General features: G+C 41.0%; 1 protein-coding gene across 1 annotated transcript in view; it reads left to right on the forward strand.

The window, feature by feature from the left end:
* The window catches only part of CHN2 (chimerin 2), a 325,693-nt gene that overhangs the window by 186,941 nt on the left and 117,803 nt on the right, over positions 1-20,949 (forward strand). The window contains exons 4-5 of the mRNA XM_068549225.1: positions 12,019-12,050; positions 16,469-16,582. Of these exons, the coding sequence (XP_068405326.1) occupies positions 12,019-12,050; positions 16,469-16,582 (146 nt within the window). The remainder of the gene's footprint in view (positions 1-12,018; positions 12,051-16,468; positions 16,583-20,949) is intronic.

Below are 20,949 nucleotides of genomic sequence, written 5' to 3' on the forward strand. Positions count from 1 at the left end.
GCTAGTCATGAGGATTGAATGGGTCAACATACGTCAAGAAAGTGCTTAGAGGGCTTCCCTGGTGGCGCAGTGGTTGAGAGTCTGCCTGCCAATGCAGGGGACACGGGTTTGAGCTCTAGTCTGGGAAGGTCCCACATGCCGTGGAGCAACTAGGCCCGTGAGCCACAACTACTGAGCCTGCATGTCTGGAGCCTGTGCTCCGCAACAAGAGAGGCCGCGATGGTGAGAGGCCCACGCACCGCGATGAGGAGTGGCCCCCGCTTACCGCAACTAGAGAAAGCCCTCGCACAGAAACGAAGACCCAACACAGCCATAAATAAATAAATAAATAAATAAATTTAAAAAAAATCGATCAGTGCAATGCACCACATTAACAGAATGAAGAAATAAAACACATGATCATCTCAATTGATGCAAAAAGTTTGACAAAATTCAACACCCTTTAAAAAAAAAAAAAAAAGAAAGAAAGAAAGTGCTTAGAACAATTCTTGGCACATAGTGAGTTCTTAATGACTATTAGCAATTATTTTTGTTGTTGCTGTTAGGCTCTGCCATGCATGTGAATCAGCTCTAACCATTTCTCTTAATAGTTTTTCCTCAACTTGCAAATTCCAGGGTCAGAGCATCTGAGCAGCTTATGTTGGTTCACATGTTCACCCCTTGGCCCGAGAATGTGCAGGAACTTGATTAGCGGAATCACTGACTACCAGTCGTTGTTCCCTGTGGGCTTCATTCTTCACTCTTTGGAGATTCAGAAAACTGGGAGGGGAGCAAGTTTTGTCCTATGGTGTAGAAGCATAAAGGACCAAGGTGTGAGCCAGCAGTACTGCCTATCTTGCCACGCAGGCCCCTTTTGAAATTTCAGTGAGCCCAGGAAGGGAATGTAGGGCCATTAGCAGAGCTGTCTTTCAAATAATGTATTACTTCCATTGAAGCTGAGCTCTGTATGACATATGCTGTTGGTTGCTAGGACAACAGAGGTGAAAAGACAGGAGCCCTTTCCGTAAGGAGCTCACATCCTGAAGTTGTAAAGGCCAACAATCCCAATCCTAATAAGATCATGGCCCTAACTGAGGCCTTTATAAAGTTCACAGAGAGGCTAGGAAACCATACCTAAACTGGTGTGAGTTGGCCAGGAGAGATTTTCCTACCATAGTAGCATCTTGCCTCTTAGTTTTAAGATCAGTGAGATTTTGCCAGGTTAAGGGATAGACAGGTTAGAGAGCAAGTATTAGAATTCCAGGCAGAGGAAATATCACAACCAAAGAATGGCCAGAGTCTATGAACAACCAAGGTGTGAAACTACAAGGCATTCTGTATTAGGAACTTAAAGAATTGGGGAACGAGGATGTGGTGGAGCAAGAGTGTGTGTGCTAAGGACTGTCGACTGAAAAAAATGCACAGCCTAAAAGTTGAGAATCATTTTTTATTTGGCAGACAAACTGAGGACTTAAGCCCGGGAGACAGCCTCTCAGATGGCTCTGAGGGACTGCTCTGAAGAAGTAAGGGAGGAGCCGGGATATATAGGAGTTTTCGCAAAAAAAAAAAAAAAAAAGAAAAAGAAAAAAGCAGGAAGTTGGAACATCAAAAGATTACTAATTAAAGAAAGGAAGATTCTGTATACTATTCATTTATTCTCTCAATAAATATTTATTGAGCACCTACTATATACCAGCTCTGTTCTAGACTCTGGAGATACAGCAGCAAGCAAAACACAAAAATCTCTGCCCTTGTGTAGTTTCTATTTGAATGGGAGAGACTGGCAAAAAGCACACAATTAAAATATATAGTTGGCAAAAAGCACACAATTAAAATATATAGTATCTCAGATGATGATAAATGTAGTGGAAAAAAATAAACCAGAGAAGAGATATGGGATATGCCAAAGAAAGGAGGCGCCACTTTCAAGTTGAATAGTCTGGGAAGGCCCCACTAAGTTGTGTGGTTTTGACCACATGGCAGTGAAAAATTTGGAGCAGAGAGTAACACAATGAGATCTGCATTTTCTGCCCTCAGTGTGAAAGATAAATTGGAAGATGATTAAACTGCAGACAGGGAGACCTGTAAAAAAGACAATTTCAGTGGTCCAGGTGACCATGTAGTGCAGTGAACATGAGGAAAAAGAGAGAGCATTTCAAGAGCAATTAAGAAATTACATACAATGGACAGGACTTAATGACAGTGGGGTTGGGAAAGAGGAAGGAATCTGGGATGACAATTTCTGGCTTGGGCACTGGGTGGGTGAGGCCCTGAGTAGTACCATTCACTGGCATGGGGAGAAAAGGAGGTTGACCATCAGATGTGGTGAACAGATACCAGTAAGTTCCCTACATACGAACGAGTTCCGTAATGAGGGCACATTCGTAAGTCCAATTTGTTCGTAAGTCCAACAAAGTTAGCCTAGGTACCCAACTAACACACTCGGCTATATATACTGTACTGTAATAGGTTTATAATGCTTTTCACACAAATAAAACATAAAAAACAAGCAAACAAAAAATAAAGAAAACATTTTTAGTCTTACAGTACAGTACCTTGAAAAGTACAGTAGTACGGTACAACAGCTGGCATACAGGGGCTGGCATCAAGTGAACAGGCAAGACGAGTTACTGACTGGAGGAGGGAGAGGAGGTGGGAGATGGTAGCACTAAAGGATCGTCAGCGATAGGAGACGGAGGGCAAGCTGCAGTTTCACTCACGCCTGACGTTGATGGCACAGGTTCTGGTTCCTTGCTGGAACCAGATGCACGTTCGCATTTTTGAGAGTTCACAACTTGAAGGTTCGTATGTAAGGGACTTACTGTATTCCTGTAACAGTCAGCCCACCCAGGTCTCCAGAATGGGCAGGTTGAGGGGTTTAACAACTGAAGATCAACCCACCTATTACAGCAGAGTCGGTGTTTTCTGTGAGTGTACCATCTCTTTTGTTCCCTGGACAATTTCCCTTCCTCTTGGTGTAGGAGAAGATTATGGGCTCTGGTGTCAATCAGATGTTGGTTTGGATTCATCTCCATGCCACTGTGTGATCTTCAGGTGATGTAGTCACAGGGGCCTTCTTCTTCTCATCTGTGGACTAGGAATGCCAACCTCTACATAACTTACCTGTTGGGAGAACTGAAGCACACACACTGAAGACACCTGTTAAGTGTTGGCTCCTTCTCCGCTCCTCCTGGACTGTACTCTCAGTGGGGTTCTGGGTCAGGGTCAGTAGGTCTGAACCTGGAGAAAACCAGAACCAGGAGCAAAGGGCTGAATGTGCAAGGCATGGGTATTTGTATGGGTGTGTGTCTGGGTGTAGTTACCCTTCCAGTACTTTTCAAATCCAAATATAAGGAATTTGGGCAATTCACCTTCCTCTTTTATGATGCTTGTTTTGTATAGGTGCTTATATAACTAACCCTGGGAAATCAGGACATCACTGAGGTACTAGACAGCCATTCAATGCTTCACCTCCCCGGGGTGCACTCTCTAACACTGGGAGCGTGAGTGGTGGAAGTTTTGTTTCCAACCCAGGGATCAGAGCATAGTTTCAAAGCAACATGCTGTGGTGTGGAGTCCCATGGTGTAAGGGATTTATTTATTTATTTATTTATTTTAAATAGATCTTTATTAGAGTATAATTGCTTCACAATACTGTGTTAGTTTCTGTTGCACAACAAAGTGAATCAGTCATATGCATACATATATCCCCATATCCCCTCCCTCTTGCATCTCCCTCCCACCCTCCCTCTCCTACCCCTCTAGGTAGTCACAAAGCACCCAGCTGATCTCCCTGTGCTATGCGGCTGCTTCCCACTAGCTGTTTTACATTCGGTAGTGTATATATATCGATTAGTTCACATGTATGCTTATCGTGGTTGATATTCTTGAATAATATCTTAAATTTTTTTCTTTAGTGTTTTTCATATTTTAGATTGTTTATAATTTTTCCAAGGGGGGAGGGAGGTTGGTTCCCTTATTAATCTGATTGAGCTGCTAGTCTATTAAATTTTGTATTTATCTGAGCTATTTCCCTGAGTAGTATTTCTGTCTTTTCTTAAAAGCTGCTCTTATAAATTTTCAGTATTATCAAAAACAAGTATTACCTCTTACCTTCCTTTTACTCCATTTTATTTTATGTTTTTAAAGTATTTGCTGCTTATTTGCATTTTAGTTAAAAGAATGTTTTTTACTAATCTTCCTTGGGAATGCTCAAGAGTTCAAAGTTCTTTTAGTCTAAAGTAGGGTTTCTCAACCTCAGCATTATAGACGTTTTGGGTGTGCTGACCTGTGTATTGCAGGATGTTTACCACCATCCCTGGACTCCCACCCGCTGGATGTCAGTGGCACCCTCCCCCTAGTCATGACAATCAAAACTGTCTCCAGACGTGGCCAAATATCTCCTGGGGAATAAAAAACACCTCCCCTCCCAGTTGAAAACCACTGGTCTATGAAAAGTCTTTTTAATTGTTCTAATATTATCACTGATTTTTAAATCATAATTCCTGGAAAAATATGAGAAAAAAAGGAGAAGAAGGCAGAAAACAAACCAAATGAATGGAAACTGCTTTGGTCCTGAGCACGCAACCTGATATTGTGCGCATCTACATGTTAGCAGAATGTTTATAGCAGGTTACTAAGGCGCCCAACTTGTGGGTACTTACATAACTTAGGAAAACCATTGGTAATCTTTTAAAGAGGTTTATTACAGAAAAACTGGCCAGTAGATTTTTTATAATACGCTCTAATCGAGACAGGAAGGAATGCACCTCATCAGCACGCCATCAGAATCCTGGAAAGGTTAAAGTAATGCCATGAGGAAAACTAAAGAAAAGAAACCGGAGATTTCAAGTTTACTCAATTTTCATTCTATACTATGCAATCTGACCACAAGAATGTAAATTTCAGTACTTGCATTTTCTTTCTCTCCCTTTCAATAGAGATCTTTGATTTCTAATTAGAAGGGAATAATCCATATTTATTTTTTTCTGGATGAAATTGCCCCAGTATCATGAATACAAATCCCCCCATCAAAAGCCTTTTCTCCTACACTTGATCTGTATCTTAGAGAATCCAGCAGTCTAGCTGCCCTGTGTAGGAGGTTGCTAAATTGGGTTTTTAAATTATTTCTATTAGGCAAAAACTTAACACATACCAGCTGCTGAGGGATTATAAAAGCTTAGTTTTTTCAGTAATTGGAAACCTTGTTTACAGGGGACTCACAATATTCTTTAAATGCCTTTGTGTTAAATATAAAAGAACTTGTGTTTATCTAGGCAATGATAATCTGACTATAAAGCAAACTCATTTAAGGCTTATGCTTCCTGTCTCTCACTATGCAGCTGTCACCCTACTGTTCTTTCAAGCTTTGCAAAATGCTGAGAATTTTTCCTTAAAATTAGAAGAGTAAATTGAAAAACAAACCAGGTAGTTTGGAATACATTTAATTCTAAATCACAGGGAAATCGTTGAGAGACCCAAAATATCACAACATCTAGGCAAATTTATTCCAAGTTCACATTTGTTAACTCATTGACAGAAGTCCAAGGAGATTTTAAGGTGTTCAGTCCTGGCAAAGAAAAATCAAGGACAATTCAGATAATTCAGTCTGAAACCAGTCCGTAGAATTTTGCTAGCCAATGAAGCCATCAACATTGATTGGCATCTGCTCTGGAGAAGCTGGGAAGCACAGTATTGTAGTTGAAGGTATGTGTGCTGAGTCCAAAGCCACTTACTAGATCTATGACCTCAAGCTAGTTATTTGAGGGCTTTGTGTAAAATAATCGCACTCACTTCCCTCATAGGTTTGTTTGGAGGCTTAAATGAGATCAACACGTGAAACCGTAAGGACGGTTCCTGGCACAGAATAGCCACTCAGTAAATGTTAGCCTATTACCACAACGTTCCAAGCCCTACCGGTTTTTACATGCATTATCTCACCTAATCTTTGAAAGAGCCTTATTAAAATAGTACATTTTTATAACTCCAGTTTTATTGAAAACCGAGGGAACTGAGATGCCGAGAAGTTTAATAACCTATTCAGGGTCACACAACAATTGAATTGACAGCGGGGCTCTTCGTTCATGATCTTTGTCTCATTCTGCAAACGTTTAATGAGTACAGGCACTCTTTGCTCTCAGAACAATCACTCTCCGAATATTTGCTGTAACAACGTACAGAAGGTTTTAGCCAACATCATTCTCCCAGTTAAAAACCTGCTGTCACAAGTTCTCCTATGTGTGACGGCTTCTCAAACTTTAATGTGTATATGACTCCCCTTCGAAACGCACATTCTGCATTTCTCACGAGCTCCACGGTGATGCCAATGCTGCCGGTCCCCAGATCCCACGTTGAGTAGCAGGAAAGCTAGGTGATGGAAGAGGGGCTCCTCTCATACCTCAGAGTCCTCCCGCTCCACCTCCTGTTTAAACATATTGCACATTATACCCATGACTCCCCCCACTTTTCCCCTGAGGGTTTAGCTCCTCAGTATTTGTTTGGGCTAGGTACCTGGGGGCACTACCAATTCAGGCCTGATTTAGATAGTATCTTTCAAATCTTTGGCAATATTATTTCATTGTTTATTTTTATTATAGAACATGCTCAGTGTAGACGGATAATGAAATTCCTATTCTGTTCAGCTGCGGACTGTACATCAACATACCTATTAATTACATCATGAGGTGTTAAACAATTACATAATTGGTGTTTAAATATTTTATATTATGCAGAAATTCTTATCAGATTGTTATATAATTATTTAAAAGAATTTTAGTAATATCTGGGACATTGATATTTTTGGATGCTCTAAGAATGAATTATTATTTTCTTCCATTTAAAATAATGGAATATATAGGCTCTTGCTATTTGAAACTCTGCTGCCCAACACATTTTTAGGAATGGATTTGATTCAGATAACAAGAGGTGCCTGCATTCACTCTGTGCCTGACATCAGGTGAAATCCTAGGAATACAATGATGATGAAGACAAAAATGGCTGCTTCAAAACACTCACAGAATAGTTAGAGTAGAACCAGCCCAGTAAAGATTTAAAATATGGTGAGATGTCAAGTTTTTCAGCAGAGATCAGTAAAAGGAGCTTTAAGAGCACAGAAAATAATGGACCTACCTCTTCCTTCTCTACACAGGAGGGTCTCTCTGGGCACCAGTAATAGCTAATATTCATTGAATATCTCTGTACTCCAGGCACTGTTGCAACCATGTTGCATGTATTTACTCACTTAGTTATTACAACAACTCAGTGAAGCAGGTATTTTTGTTATCATCCCCATTTTAAAGATGAGGAAACTGAGTAACAGAGAGATTAGTAACCTGCTTATGGACGCACTGATCTGGCCTCAAAGACAGGCGGTCTGAGTGTAGAGCCCACCCTTTCAACCATCTTGTGATCCACCTTTATTTTATTAAAAGAAAGTTCAGGATCTTAAAATAAGAACATACAAAAAACGATGGACTGTTGAGCGGGGTTGGGTGCATTGTATGGACAGGGCTAGACAGGATAAAAACCATCTTCAGTAGTCACAGTACTGGCAATAATTACATATGAGGTGTGACTATAAAGTCATGAAATAGTTTAACATATATTACATGAGGGTGGTCCCTTTCCAATCAGTCATCTTGGGAAGCTGTGCTTTTATTCCACCAATTTCCCATTGCCTAGAGTGTGCTGAGAATGCTCTTCTAAAGAACCTTCAGATTAAGTCACAGTGCAAATCTTAGTATCTTAGGATCACGCCCCATTTTTGTCTCAGATGTGTTTCCAAGTCGGATCACTCACCCTATTTACTGAATTTGGCTCTGAATAACTTATACCTGTTTGCCACAATAACATCCACTCTTAAATCCGTTCTCAAAAAATAAATGTATGTTTCTATTTACCAGGTGATTCTGAAACTTTAGTGTATGCTTAAATATCATCCAGGGGAACTTGATTAAATAACACGTTAAAGCCCCACCCTAAGTAATTCTGATTCAGTTTGTCTGAGGAAGGGATCAGGATCCTGCAGTCTTTAACGAGCATCCTGAAGTTTCTGTTTTGAATGACCAGACCACACTTTGAGAAATGCAGCTGTAAGTATATCCAAGAAAAAGGGTAGCGATTCTTAAGGCAGTTCCAAAAGAGGAATTCCAAAAGTGTTCTCATCAACAGTGACATCAGTGTCATGTATTACCTACCTTGAGGGGCTATTCTCCTGTACATGATGCTTGCTTAGAATATGATGTTCAGTTATATTTATAAAAAGAATCAGCCACCATTCTTCACAGTCACACCACACTCACCAAGTTCACCTGTGTTTTGGGCAGGACCCATTTCAGGTGTTTGTTTGCTCACCGATCAACTTGGTATCCTCCTTTTGCAAAAACAGGTGTTCCTTTCAGAACCAGGTAGATCATGAAAGGATCCAGTATTGGAAGATCCAGCAATATGTATACAAATTATTACTTTTTTGTCCTGAAAAGGGTGGGCTTCTTTCACTTCTTGGAGCTGGATCACTAAACCCCAAGAGCAGGCATTGCAGATCCGATTTCTGTTAATCAAATCCTCAATGACCAGTTTCACCAAGGTGATGGGTTATCCTAGGATAATCACAGTGGCAGGTTCGTTCCAGAACCAACTTTCCTTCATGTTGGGATATGTTACATTTTTGTCCCTTCCTGAATCCACATGATTACCTAAATTAGCCCTCCATTTTTTGTCAAGTTGCCTGATTTTAACAGGCATAATTCTCAATGAAAATGCAAGAACTTCTGAGCTGCCTTACTTTTTATTTATCAATTGTCCTCTGTCTCATTCACTGAAGAGAATCTCATACACCTGGAAATTGAAATTCAACACTACGGGCTTCTTTAATAAAACAAATCTGCATTTCACAGGTGGGTCCTGACTCCGTCAGTGTCTAGTGTGGGGCAGCACCTGGAGAGAGTCAGGCTCCTTTAAGGCAATACTCCATCACAGGGTAGAGGTTCTAGTTTCTCTAGTCAGGTCCCTTGTCCCTTGGAGCCCTGACATCAGCCGACTGTGTTTTGTCTGGATCTGAGGATCCAAAATTATCCGCCTTAAAAAAAATGTGCACATTCTGTGATTTTTCTGGGCTCATTTAACTTATATTAAGCTCTTGACTGGTTAAAAGCTTAGTGAACGGTGGAGAGAAAGACTATGTTTAGATTCCTGTGAGCAAAAGTTTAGGAAAGGAAGAGGTGATTGTTGTATTTTTTTTTTTTATCCCAGCCATTCTCTCTCTCTTTAACATTACCGAGGAAGCTATGTTTTCTTTAAGAGCAACAGAGACAACACAGGGATGAGAGGTTGAATCAGGTCACTATCAAAACAGCCTGGACAGTGGGAGCAGTGATCAGATGACTGCCCACATCCTCTGTCTTCACTCTCTCTTATTTCCACGTTTCCTCTCTCCCTATGTAGGGTTGCCAGATTTAGAAAAAATGAAATAAAAACAGGATGCCTAGTTAAATTTGAATTTCAGCTAAATAAAGAAGAATATTCTAGTATACGTTTTGTGCAATATTTGGGACCTATTGTGTGGCCCTATTCCATGTGTAGTCTCTCCCACACAATTCAGTGCTCTTGTTTTATTTTCTTGCAGTTTTCATATGCAGATTTGTTCTTCAATTGGATCAAAGGGTCCTGCAGGCGGGATCTTATTTGGTATTCCTCAAGGCACCCTAGATATTGACTTCCCTATTTGGGGGCCTATGTTAGATTTTGCAAGTGTTTCCTCTTACTGCAAGTACAGAACACCCCTGAGCTCCTTAGATCTTTCCTCTCACACCTGTGAGGTCATCACTTCACGAACAATGACAGGGCTGAGCACAGAGCTCTGAACATAAGTGTACCATATATTTTTATGAGTGATGGATGAACTGAAAGCAATTTGTTGTCTTCTTAAGAGTCAATTAAATTAACTACTTCCCTGCACGCCAGGAGTTAGTAGTAAGCTCCACCTACCATGCTGTCCATCTGGGAAATTAGATTAATTACCCTTCTCTTATTATAGTCTACCACCCTTTTGTTTTTTTATTAATCTCAAGGAAATATTTTCCTTTTCAACTGGTAGAGTCAATATTCAATGGAATAAGGGTTGTGAGGGAGAAGGTCAGACTACATGGATAACCCCAAATTATAATTAAAACTGTAGTCGTTTCTTTCTTACGGAAAGACAGGTTAACAGTGTTCTGAGGCCCAACTGGGTAGTTAGGCTTGATTATTCGGCAGCTGCTGATTAGGGATGATTCCCCCTACCAACTAACTGTATTTTAAATTTCTCTAAATTACCTGAGTCCTTTGGAGGCAAATAAACTTGTCTTTCACATATTAAAAAAAAAAAAAAATTACCCTTCTCTTTTGGAAAGATAAGAGGATGGAGGAAGGGAATGGGGTTGGTAGCTACACCTAGATTTGCAAATCTGTGTTGTGGCTCAGCCAAAAAGATGGAAAAAAAATTGTCCTGATAAATAAGGAGTCATTTCAAAATGTGGAACATTGACTCTCAAAGAAAGGAGAGATATCTTGCATATTATATATTACCTACTTCCATCAGCTTTTCTAAAATTCTAAATTTCTTCTATGGCATGTTGGTGTTGCAGCCACATATCTACAGTATCCTGAGAGTAAGAAAGAACTGTGAAAGCCAATAGAACAATGTAGATGACAAAATGTTCAACTCACATTCAAAAGCTTTCCAGCATGTAGAGTAATCAGATAACAAGGTGCCTTTTTACACACTTTGTGCTTCGATTAATCATATTATTTAGATCTTCCTTCATAAGTGACACCCAGCAGGCTTCAAACCTTAAAGATTAAGAGTGATGAATGCCCTCTCTTGGTTCAGTGCTCTTCAGGTGTAAAACGCACGGAAGAGTGAACACATATTTAGAAGTATCTAGATGATTAGTCTTATGCCAGCTAGGCTTGTCCAAGGCAGACTTGTCAAGATGGTCCAGAGAGACCCGGCTCCCCCTTTTGAACCTTTTCCTCTAGTCCATACCTCCCTACTGCCCACTCAGGTCCCCTGCATCCTTTGGAGAGTAAGGATAGGCCGGGAAACTGCCTTCAAATCCCACCACGGTGCCCTGCTGAGAAAACTGTCCATTTGACTGTAGACAGAAATGACTGTAAATGAAATAGCTGCCCAGCTCATATTCTACTCTAGTAAACAAACATGATCTTGCTGTTATAACCATCAATGAAATCCATAACTTCATGTAGCTCTACATGTTCTCAGTGTCCCTGGAATCAGACCAGAAGAATAAAAGTTGAACATGAGAATTCATGTTAATTTCTTACCAACTCCAACACCTTGAATGTAAGAAAACAAAGTTCATATGAAAGTAGATTATCACATATATGTGGCAGAAATCCAATGTGATAACCCCAAGGCTCAAGATGTGATTGAAAAATCTTTTCTGGAATGTTTATGCTTTTCAGTCAACTCATAAATCTTATCCTCCAAAGCTTGTACCTCTGGTGTCAAGTGAATTTTAGCCCATTCGCCATTTGTTGAAAAAAATAAGAATGTTAGGAGATTGGTTTTATCGGGAAAGAGACCAAATTAAACTTATTTTTTAATCCGGGTGCACTCCCCATTTTTATTATAAATACATAATGAAACAATTAGGTGAAGATTGAAATAAATGTTTGTGTTTTATTCATGCTAAAAGTATTTGTTCTATCCTTCAGGATGAAGCCTTGTAATACTTTTATAATTCCTTAATATTAAAATAAGCCTCACTGTGTTTCCTTCAAAAATTTTTTTATTGGGTGATTGAGTTTGGGTGGGGACTGAGCCTAATGATTAGAGAAATATGGCAGTTCTAGGTCATTTTTACTCAAGAGAGTGGAATGTGTTGCTTAACCCCAGAGTGTCTTGGATCTCTGATTTGGGGAATAAAAACTGGAATAAAATTATTCCCAGGACTCTAGCTCTGTTTATTTGAATAGTATTTTTATCTATCTGATTTGAATTCAAATGCATTATTAACACTTTTCTTCTTTTCAATATAGGTGGAAAACAGACCAAAATATTATGGAAGAGAGTATGTATTATGCTATTCATTGTTTTAATAATGTAATAAGTAGTCACTTCCTATGTCATTTAAATATTAAATATTACAATTTTTCCAATACGTAGTCTTCATCAAATGTCCATTGTGCAAGAGTTTAATAATAAGGATAAATGCAATCAGATCCCTTTGTACTGAATTTTCTTATAATATTCAGGTGCTTGGCTTCATGAATGTGGGAGGGAGACTATCTCCTGCTACATTCAGTTCTCTTCACAAAAGCAGCCACTGAGTGCCTGGCAAGTATTTGAAACGTAAGGCGTAAGGCGGTATTTTCCATAACTGTGGCTCTCTTAGTATTTCATTTCACTTTCTACTTCAATACTATATAAACAGCTAGGGTGTCGAAGAATGTAAACTGAGGCTGAATTCCTTACTTTCATCTACCTCAGTAAACACAACACTCAGGAAAGTCGTCCCATTTCCTTGCAGTCTCCTAAAACCAAAATGATGATTTCTCTTGACATGGATCTATTAGCCAAATTGCCTTAATACCATAATTATGATTTCCCCCATTTTCCTCTTTTTTTTTTTTAAGATTTTCTTTTTTTTTTGAACGTGGACCATTTTTAGTCTTTATTGAATTTGTTACAATATTGCTTCTGTTTTATATTTTGGTTTTTTGGCCACAAGGCACGTGGGATCTTAGCTCCCCGACCAGGGGTCAGACCCGCACCCCCTGCATTGGAAGGCGAAGTCTTAACCACTGGACCGCCAGGGAAGTGCCCCCCATTTTCCTCTTAATTTCATCTCTTGTTTTACTTTCTCAGAAACCTACTGCAAAGCGAATACGCATTACCATAAAAATAGCTGGCAGTCTCAAGCTGTGGCATGGTACACAGCTCACAGCAGGCAGAACCACCCAGACAGAGCAAAGGGCGGAGGCGGAGGAGGGGAGATGTCAGCCAGATGCACAATTCGATTTCTTCCCATGTCCCACCTGGAGGCATTATAAGGTTAAAGTCTCTTTCAGCTCCCAAAGCTCTCCCAGCCAATCCAAAACCTTCTTCCTCTATTCCCTTACCCATCAGAGCTTCACTTCCGTGATTAATGACCCTCTTATTTGTCCCAGTTCAGCAGCCACTTCCTAATTGCCACAGCTGCATTTCTGAACCTTCCTACCAGGCCTTGGGAATTCAGCTGGGGGCTCTGGAATACCTGCGTGAATCACTGGCCTCCTCTCTCTTCCACCCCCATGTCCCTAACCTCTAACCTGGTTGTAATAGGACTTATTTTTCTTCAGTATACTGATTTGGATTTTGCTCATAGAGCAAAAGAAAAGAGAATTAATTTTAAAAAGAGAAAATGGGGCTTCCCTGGTGGCACAGTGGTTGAGAATCTGCCTACCAATGCAGGGGACACGGGTTCGAGCCCTGGTCTGGGAGGATCCCACATGCCGCGGAGCAACTGGGCCCGTGAGCCACAATTACTGAGCCTGCGCGTCTGGAGCCTGTGCTCCGCAACAAGAGAGGCCGCGATAGTGAGAGGCCCACGCACCGCGATGAAGAGTGGCCCCCGCTCGCCCCAACTAGAGAAAGCCCTCGCACAGAAACGAAAACCCAACACAGCCAAAAATAAATAAATAAATAAAATTTTTAAAAATATAATAATTAAAAAAAAAAAAGAAAATGAAAACCTATTATATACTTCTCAAATAGAACATTTTTGTACATGAATTCCAAAAGAAACTCTATTTATTGTCTTTCCCTTTTTTGCATAAAAGTTTTGTTGAATAACCTTCTGGTTCTCATAGTCCAACCTCCCCCCAGTTCCACATAAACTATAGAGTGAAACGAGACCAAAGAAACATTTTCTTAACCATAAAAAAGGAACATTTCGTATTAGAGGGGAGTTAGCTTAAAAACTTCATATTCTGTGTTTCCCTTTCTTTTTTAAAAATGAAAGTTTTTGTTGTTGTTGTTCCATTCAAAAAGTAAGACATGCTCTATTCAGGAAACATATGCATATTTTTTTCCTAGAAAGAATCACAAGAACGTGTGTTCAATAGATACCATTAGGGAAAGGGAATTTTTATTTCTCTACTGTTTATATTTTTATTTCTTTCGTGCCTTTTAACTTTCGAATTTTGAATTTTCCCACTGTGGGTAGGTATTACTTTTGTTCTTAAAAAGTTAGTCAATTAATACCCAATTAATTTGGGAAAATTAGAGCATATAGGAATCTACAAGGTGGAAAACACCATAGCCCCACCATGAAAGAGAAGCGTTGTTAACTTTTTTCCCTTCATCTCTTTCTTCCCAGTCTTTGTGCAGGCTCTTTTTTTTGAAAAGTTGGGATCATAGATATATACATGATGGGTACTTTTAAATCCATGCCTAAAGGGGCTGATGAGCCACACACTGGGTCTTCAGATGCACAAGATTGTCATTTTCTTCTTTTGAACAATTGAATTTAACTTAGTTCTTGACACCTGGCATCTGCTGCTGGCCATCCCTGAAACACGTCCATTCAAGGGAGTTCAAACAAAGCTGCTTTCAGGTTAACTGCCTATTTGGGATATTCCTTCTCCCATTTTTTTTTTTTTTTTTTTGCCCTTCTCCCCCCAGAGAGTGACCTGGGTCAGGGGTGTCAGGTTTCTGTGCCCTTCGCTGCATGCGCCTCTTCCTGCTGTGGTCACCCCCTGCCCTGCCCTGTCAGGTTGTGTCCTGGACATCCCAGTCTCAAACCTCTTGTGGCACCAGCTTTTGTCCTTACTGATGTGGGAAACTTTCCAATGCCCTCTGCCCTTCTATCCTCTCCATGTCCCTCCCACCTCTCTCTGTCTCTGTCTCTGTCTCTGTCTCTGTCTCTGTCTCTGTCTCTCGATGGCCTGGGATCTGCAGGGCTCCCCTCAGGTCTCTGCCCAAACCATGTCCAGCCTTCTCCAGCCCCAGCTCTTGCTGCACAGGAGGCTTCTCCACCTCCCAGCTTAGACCCACTGAACATGGGTTCTGGCCAAATTTCTCCCAATCTCCCTCCCAAAAGAACTGGGGACACTGGTCTCCTTTTGGACAGGAGGGTTGCTCTTATGTCACACAGCACATTCATCCTCACCCCGGAAAAGCGATGCTCCAAGACCTCCATACATTGGCTCTCAAGATTTAAAACCAAAATTTGAGAAGCCAGAACACCCCTTTTTCCCAAGCTATCACTGCCCTAGGCTTTTGAGAGTTGATCTGAGAACTCAGGCCAGAGTGTTTGACCTCACTTCCCTAGGACTAAAGCTTCAGCTTGTAAGGTCTAGTTGTAAAGAATAGAAGGGAATTAGGACGTAAGTATTGTGATAGGTTTATTTTTTTCCAAAATGTTATCCTGGTACATGTGTCCTCTGAGAATCTTTGCATTCCTGCGGAAAAAAACAACAGCACTTCTTGTGTAGCCAGCTTCCCTCCCTCCCCTCTCCCTTCCAGGAAGGTAAAAGGGGATTCTCTGTCCAGAAAACCTCTTCTCTAATTTATTCCCCCCAATTCCCTAAGATTGGGTAATCCTAGAAAGAGGATGGTGTTCCCTCTCCCAGGAGCCCGGGACCCCTTGGCCCTGGCCTCACTCCGCCACAACCCAGGTCCCACCTTCCTCTGAAACACAGATTGCTCAAATCTCTTGATAACAGGGGTGAGCCGCTGTCTTTGCTTTAGGGCAGCAGAAAGAGCTGGCTGGTTGTGTGTCCCTAACTCCTGTCCTGTTCTCCTCTCCCCTGGCATCGCTGTCCGCTCTCTAGGTCCCAGACATCCCCTCTAGAACAAAGCAGTTATTGGCCAAGCTTGCAATCCTACCGAATTTTCTACATGCATGTGTATTACTTTTTAAATTGCAGGGGAAAAAATAAACATTATCTTTAAAAAAGAAAAATAGGTGCATTTTCCAAACACATCCCTAAGTGATTGCTCTCAAAATTTAGAGGAATGGAAGACTGTTCATTACTTCTGGCTATTCTTTCCAGAGAATGAGCCTCTAAAATGAACAACACCCCACACTGAAGTAAGCAGGGTGATAATCAGTACGTGCTCATTTGCAATCAGGATAATACCTAGTGAGCAGAGTACCAAATTGGTAAATGCTCTTTTGCTTTTCTCCATGGATGAAAGAGGAGCCATAACCTGGCTTTTGGTTACGACTTTAATTTTCAGCTTATGATCAAAGACAATAGCAGAAAGCCAGGTGGACTGGTGTTCTTCCTGTTGCCTTGCCTACTGGCATGCTTATTATCTGTTTGGGTGCATGCTGAGAGCCGGGTCCAAGCCCATCTGGAAGTATGCAGTAGTCACACCCCTCTTCATTTAAATGGGGAGCTGTAGATTCCAGGTGGACCCACCATCTTTTTTAGGCAGCTCTTTGCGGTCCATATTGGTATGTGGTCTGTTCAGAACAAAGATGGTCTTGTCTCTCCTCAGGTTTCATGGGATCATCTCCCGAGAGCAGGCAGATGAGCTTCTCGGAGGCGTGGAGGGCGCCTACATTCTTAGGGAAAGCCAGCGCCAGCCAGGGTGCTACACGTTAGCACTAAGGTGAGCCTGATTTCATCCACTGTTGCAACTGCTTTACAGGAGACTTGACTTATTTTTTTCCCAGTTTTTTTATTGCGGTAAAATATACATAACATACAATGTAAATGTACCACTTTAACCATTTTTAAGTGTACAATTCAGCACCATTAAATATATTCTGTGTCCTGCAACCATCTCCACTATCCATTTCCAGAACTTTTTCATCATCCCACACATTCTGTACCCATTAAATCAATTGCTCCCCATTCCCCCCTAATTATTTTTTATTTTCACTTCATTTACAAAGCAGCCAGCAGGGCTTCCCTGGTGGCGCAGTGGTTGAGAATCTGCCTGCCAATGCAGGGGACACGGGTTCGAGCCCTGGTCTGGGAAGATCCCACATGCCGCGGAGCAACTGGGCCCGTGAGCCACAATTCCTGAGTCTGCGCGTCTGGAGCCTGTGCTCCGCAACAAGAGAGGCCGCGATAGTGAGAGGCCCGCACACCGTGATGAAGAATGGCCTCCGCTTGCCACAGCTAGAGAAGGCCCTCGCACAGGAAGACCCAACGCAGCCATAAATAAATAAATTTAAAAAAAAAAAAAAAAAAAAAAAGCAGCCAGCAGCATCTCAGAGGCTTATACATTTCCTGTTATCAGTTGATGGGCTCTGAGGCTCTGTTTATGCATACACAGCATTCTTTGGAGAATCATCTGCAAAGCTGGTGCTCTGGGGCTGCTTCCTTCTGAAACATCAAGCCTGCTGATTGAGACACACCTCTGCCTCCCTTCGCCCTCGGCAAAAGTCTTCACCTCACGTTGTGCGTGTGTGCCTGCACGGCCACGCGCTTTAACCAGGGGATTCTCTCAGAGATCACGCTGACCCACTGAGCTCCCAGGGGCAGTCATGACGCTCCGTGCCAGCGAGCCATCAGAGCACTTTACCACAAAATCACAGTATTAAAAAATCACAATTTCCCTGCTTGTGATTGGTCTGTTTACATTTTCTGTTGCTTCCTGGTTCAGTCTCGGAAGATTGTGCTTTTCTAAGAATTTGTCCATTTCTTCCAGGTTGTCCATTTTATTGACATAGAGTTGCTTGTAGTAATTCCTCATGATCCTTTGTATTTCTGCAGTGTCAGTTGTTACTTCTCCTTTTTCATTTCTAATTCTATTGATTTGAGTCTTCTCCCTGTTTTTCTTGATGAGTCTGGCTAATGGTTTATCAGTTTTGTTTATCTCCTCAAAGAACCAGCTTTTAGTTTTATTGATCTTTGCTATTGTTTCCTTCATTTCTTTTTCATTTATTTCTGATCTGATCTTTATGATTTCTTTCCTTCTGCTAACTTTGGGGTTTTTTTGTTCTTCTTTCTCTAATTGCTTTAGGTGTAAGGTTGGGTTGTTTATTTGAGATGTTTCTTGTTTCTTGAGGTAGGATTGTATCCCTCTTAGAACTGCTTTTGCTGCATCCCATAGGTTTTGGGTTGTCGTGTTTTCATTGTCATTTGTTTGTAGGTATTTTTTTTATTTCCTCTTTGATTTCTTCAGTGATCTCTTGGTTATTTAGTAGTGTATTGTTTAGCCTCCATGTGTTTGTATTTTTTACAGATTTCTTCCTGTAATTGATATCTACTCTCATAGCGTTGTGGTCAGAAAAGATACTTGATATGATTTCAATTTTCTTAAATTTACCAAGGCTTGATTTGTGACCCAAGATACAGTCTATCCTGGAGAGTGTTCCATGAGCACTTGAGAAGAAAGTGTATTCTGTTGTTTTTGGATGGAATATCCTATAAATATCAATTAAGTCCATCTTGTTTATGTATCATTTAAAGCTTGTGTTTCCTTATTTATTTTCATTTTGGATGATCTGTCCATTGGTGAAAGTGGGGTGTTAAAGTCCCCTGCTATGACTGTGTTGCTGTCGATTTCCCCTTTTATGGCTGTTAGCATTTGCCTTATGTACTGAGGTGCTCCTATGTTGGGTGCATAAATATTTACAATTGTTATATCTTCTTCTTGGATTGATCCCTTGATCATTATGTAGTGTCCTTCTTTGTCTCTTGTAATAGTCTTTATTTTATTTTATTTTATTTTATTTTATTTTTTATTTTTTATTTTATACACCCCTTGTATGTAGATGCAATTTTTTTCCCCATATTTTAAATTTATTTATTTATTTTTATATTTTATTTATGGCTGTGTTGGGTCTTCGTTTCTGCGCAAGGGCTTTCTCCAGTTGCGGCAAGCGGGGGCCACTCTTCATCGCGGTGCACGGGCCTCTCACTATCGCGGCCTCTCCCGTTGCGGAGCACAGGCTCCAGACGCGCAGGCTCAGCAGTTGTGGCTCACGGGCCTAATTGCTCCGCGGCATGTGGGATCCTCCCAGACCAGGGCTCAAACCCGTGTCCCCTGCATTGGCAGGCAGATTCTCAACCGCTGCGCCACCAGGGAAGCCCCTTTATTTTATTTTTATTATTATTTTTTAAAATTTATTTTTGGCTGTGTTGGGTCTTCGTTGTGTGCAGGCTTTCTCTAGTTGTGGCGAGCGGGGGCTACTCTTCGTTGCGGTGTGCAGGCTTCTCATTGCGGTGTCTTCTCTTGTTGCAGAGCATGGGCTCTAGGCACGCAGGCTTCAGTAGTTGTGGCACGAGGGCTCACTACTTGTGGCTCGCGGGCTCTAGAGCGCAGACTTAGTAGTTGTGGCGCACGGGCTTAGTTGCTCCGCGGCATGTGGGGTCTTCCTGGACCAGGGCTCGAACCTGTGTCCCTGCATTGGCAGGCAGATTTTTAACCACTGCACCACGAGGGAAGCCCTAGTCTTTATTTTAAAGTCTATTTTGTCTGATATGAGAATTGCTACTCCAGCTTTCTTTTGATTTCCATTTGCATGGAATATCTTTTTCCATCCCCTTACTTTCAGTCTGTATGTGTCCCTAGGTCTGAAGTGGGTCTCTTGTAGACAGCATATATACGGGTCTTGTTTTCGTATCCATTCAGCTAGTCTATGTCTTTTGGTTGGAGCATTTAATCCGTTTACATTTTAGGTAGTTATCGATATGTATGCTCCTATTACTGTTTTCTTAATTGTTTTGGGTTTGTTATTGTAGGTCTTTTCCTTCTCTTGTGTTTCCTGCCTGGAGAAGTTCCTTTAGCATTTGTAAATTAGAACACTCCCTAACACCATACACAAAAATAAACTCAAAATGGATTAAAGACCTAAATGTAAGGCCAGACACTATAAAACTCTTAGAAGAAAACATAGGCAGAACACTCTATGACATAAATCACAGCAAGATCCTTCTTGACCCACTTCCTACAGAAATGGAAATAAAAACAAAAATAAGCAAATGGGACCTAATGAAACTTAAAAGCTTTTGCATAGCAAAGGAAAACATAAACAAGATGAAAAGACAACCCTCAGAATGGGAGAAAATATTTGCAAATGAAGCAACTGACAAAGGATTAATCTCCAAAATTTACAAGCAGCTCATGAAGCTCAATATCAAAAAAACAAACAACCCAATCCAAAAATGGGCAGAAGACCAAAATAGACATTTCTCCAAAGAAGATATATAGATTGCCAACAAACACATGAAAGGATGTTCAACGTCACTAATCATTAGATAAACGTAAATCAAAACTACAGTGAGGTATCACCTCACACCAGTCAGAATGGCCATCATCAAAACATCTACCAACAGTAAATGCTGGAGAGGGTGTGGAGAAAAGGGAACCCTCTTGCACTGTTGGTGGGAATGTAAATTGATACAGCCACTATGGAGAACAGTATGGAGGTTCCTTAAAAAACTAAAAAGTAGAACTACCATACGATCCAGCAATCCCACTACTGGGCATATACCCTGAGAAAACCATAATTCAAAAAGAGTCATGTACCACAATGTTCATTGCAGCACTATTTACAATAGCCAGGATATGAAAGCAACCTAAGTGTCCACTGACAGATGAATGGGTAAAGAAGACGTGGCACATATATACAATAGAATATTACTCAGCCATAAACAGAAACAAAATTGAGTTCTTTGTAGTGAGGTGGATGGCGCTAGAGTCTGTCATACAGAGTGAAGTAAGTCAGAAAGAGAAAAACAAATACCGTACGCTAACACATATATATGGAATCTAAAAAAAAAAAAAAAATGGTTCTGAAAAACCTAGGGGCAGGACAGGAATAAAGATGCTGACCTAGAGAATGGACTTGAGGACACAGGGAGGGGGAAGGGTAAGCTGGGACGAAGTGAGAGAGTGGCATGGACATATATACACTACCAAATGTAAAACAGATAGCTAGTGGGAAGCAGCCTCGTAGCACAGGGAGATCAGCTAGGTGCTTTGTGACCACCTAGAGGGGTGGGATAGGGAGGGTGGGAGGG

The sequence above is a fragment of the Eschrichtius robustus genome, chromosome 8 (genome assembly GCF_028021215.1).
Source record: "Eschrichtius robustus isolate mEscRob2 chromosome 8, mEscRob2.pri, whole genome shotgun sequence".
Lineage (NCBI taxonomy): Eukaryota > Metazoa > Chordata > Mammalia > Artiodactyla > Eschrichtiidae > Eschrichtius > Eschrichtius robustus.